The 1124-nt window shown below is 36.7% G+C and overlaps 1 protein-coding gene across 1 annotated transcript; it reads left to right on the plus strand.

Moving 5' to 3' along the window:
- The first annotated feature begins 12 nt into the window (after window positions 1-12).
- On the plus strand, window positions 13-818 carry LOC111630025. Its single transcript, XM_023374025.1, has one exon. The coding sequence runs from the start codon at window positions 118-120 to the stop codon at window positions 586-588; it is 471 nt and encodes a 156-aa protein (XP_023229793.1). The 5' UTR covers window positions 13-117; the 3' UTR covers window positions 589-818.
- Window positions 819-1124: the final 306 nt, after the last annotated feature.

A 1124-nucleotide genomic window follows, 5' to 3' on the forward strand; every position in this document is an offset into this window, starting at 1 on the left:
AAATCATTACAATCAAATCTGATCTTGGCAGATGTTGATACCGAAGACGAAGATGTATTAGAAGTTCAAACTGTTGCCGATGATCTACCTAGCAATAATTGTCTGCGTGTTTCAGATATGACTAAACTTTCCATTAACTTTCATGACGTGAAAAACGTAATCAAACCTTTCGATGGTAGTGAATATTGTTCTATCGATAAATGGCTGGTTGCATTCGAAGACTTTGCTAAAATGATGACTTGGTCTGATTTACATAAATTTATATTTGCAAAACAATCCTTAACAGGGTTAGCGAAATTATTTGTTGAAAGTCAAAGCGGTATTAATTCCTGGGATAAATTGAAATCGGAATTAAAAGCTGAATTTGGCAGTAAATATAACTCAGCGCGATTGCACGGTATGTTGGCTAAACGCCAAATGCTCCCCAATGAATCCGTACAAGAATATTTCTTTAAAATGCAAGAACTCGCTAGTCGTGGAAAAATTGAGCCTGACGGGTTGATCGAATATGTTATTTCTGGTATACGTGACATACCCAGTAACAAAGCGATGTTATCCGGAACAGATAAATTTGACAGAATTTCGTGAAAAGTTGAGAGTATATGAGAAGATCCGGTCTACATATTCTCGTTCGTTTCAGTCTAAACCGAATCTACGTACAGAGCATCGAAAACCCCAGCCTTATCGAAATAAGCATGACGGTAAAACTGTCGAATGTTTTAATTGTAATGAAATTGGTCACATTTCGTGTAATTGCTCGTATAATCCGAAGGTATTAGATGTTTTAAGTGCACAAAATTCGGCCATAAAGCTAACGCTTGTCCTCAAAAAGAAGTAAACAAAATGGAACTAAGTCATTTCTCTAGATCAGGGGTGTCCAACCCGCGGCCCGCGGGCCGCATGCGGCCCAAGGCAAGTTCCAATGCGGCCCAATAAAGGTGTAAACAAAACCGACAAATGTTTTAATTTTTTTATTATTTATTTATTTCAACGGCATAAACTCAAAAAAGAAGTTTCACAAAGCCATAAACCTTTATTCATATTTTAGTTTTGAGTGGAAATGGAATATTTTCATGTACTTGAAGATGTTTGAATGAGGAAGGATTACTAAATAAAGCTGGAGT

This window comes from Centruroides sculpturatus, unplaced genomic scaffold (genome assembly GCF_000671375.1).
Source record: "Centruroides sculpturatus isolate CEXI.00-Female unplaced genomic scaffold, Cexi_2.0 scaffold559, whole genome shotgun sequence".
Classification (NCBI taxonomy): Eukaryota; Metazoa; Arthropoda; class Arachnida; order Scorpiones; family Buthidae; genus Centruroides; species Centruroides sculpturatus.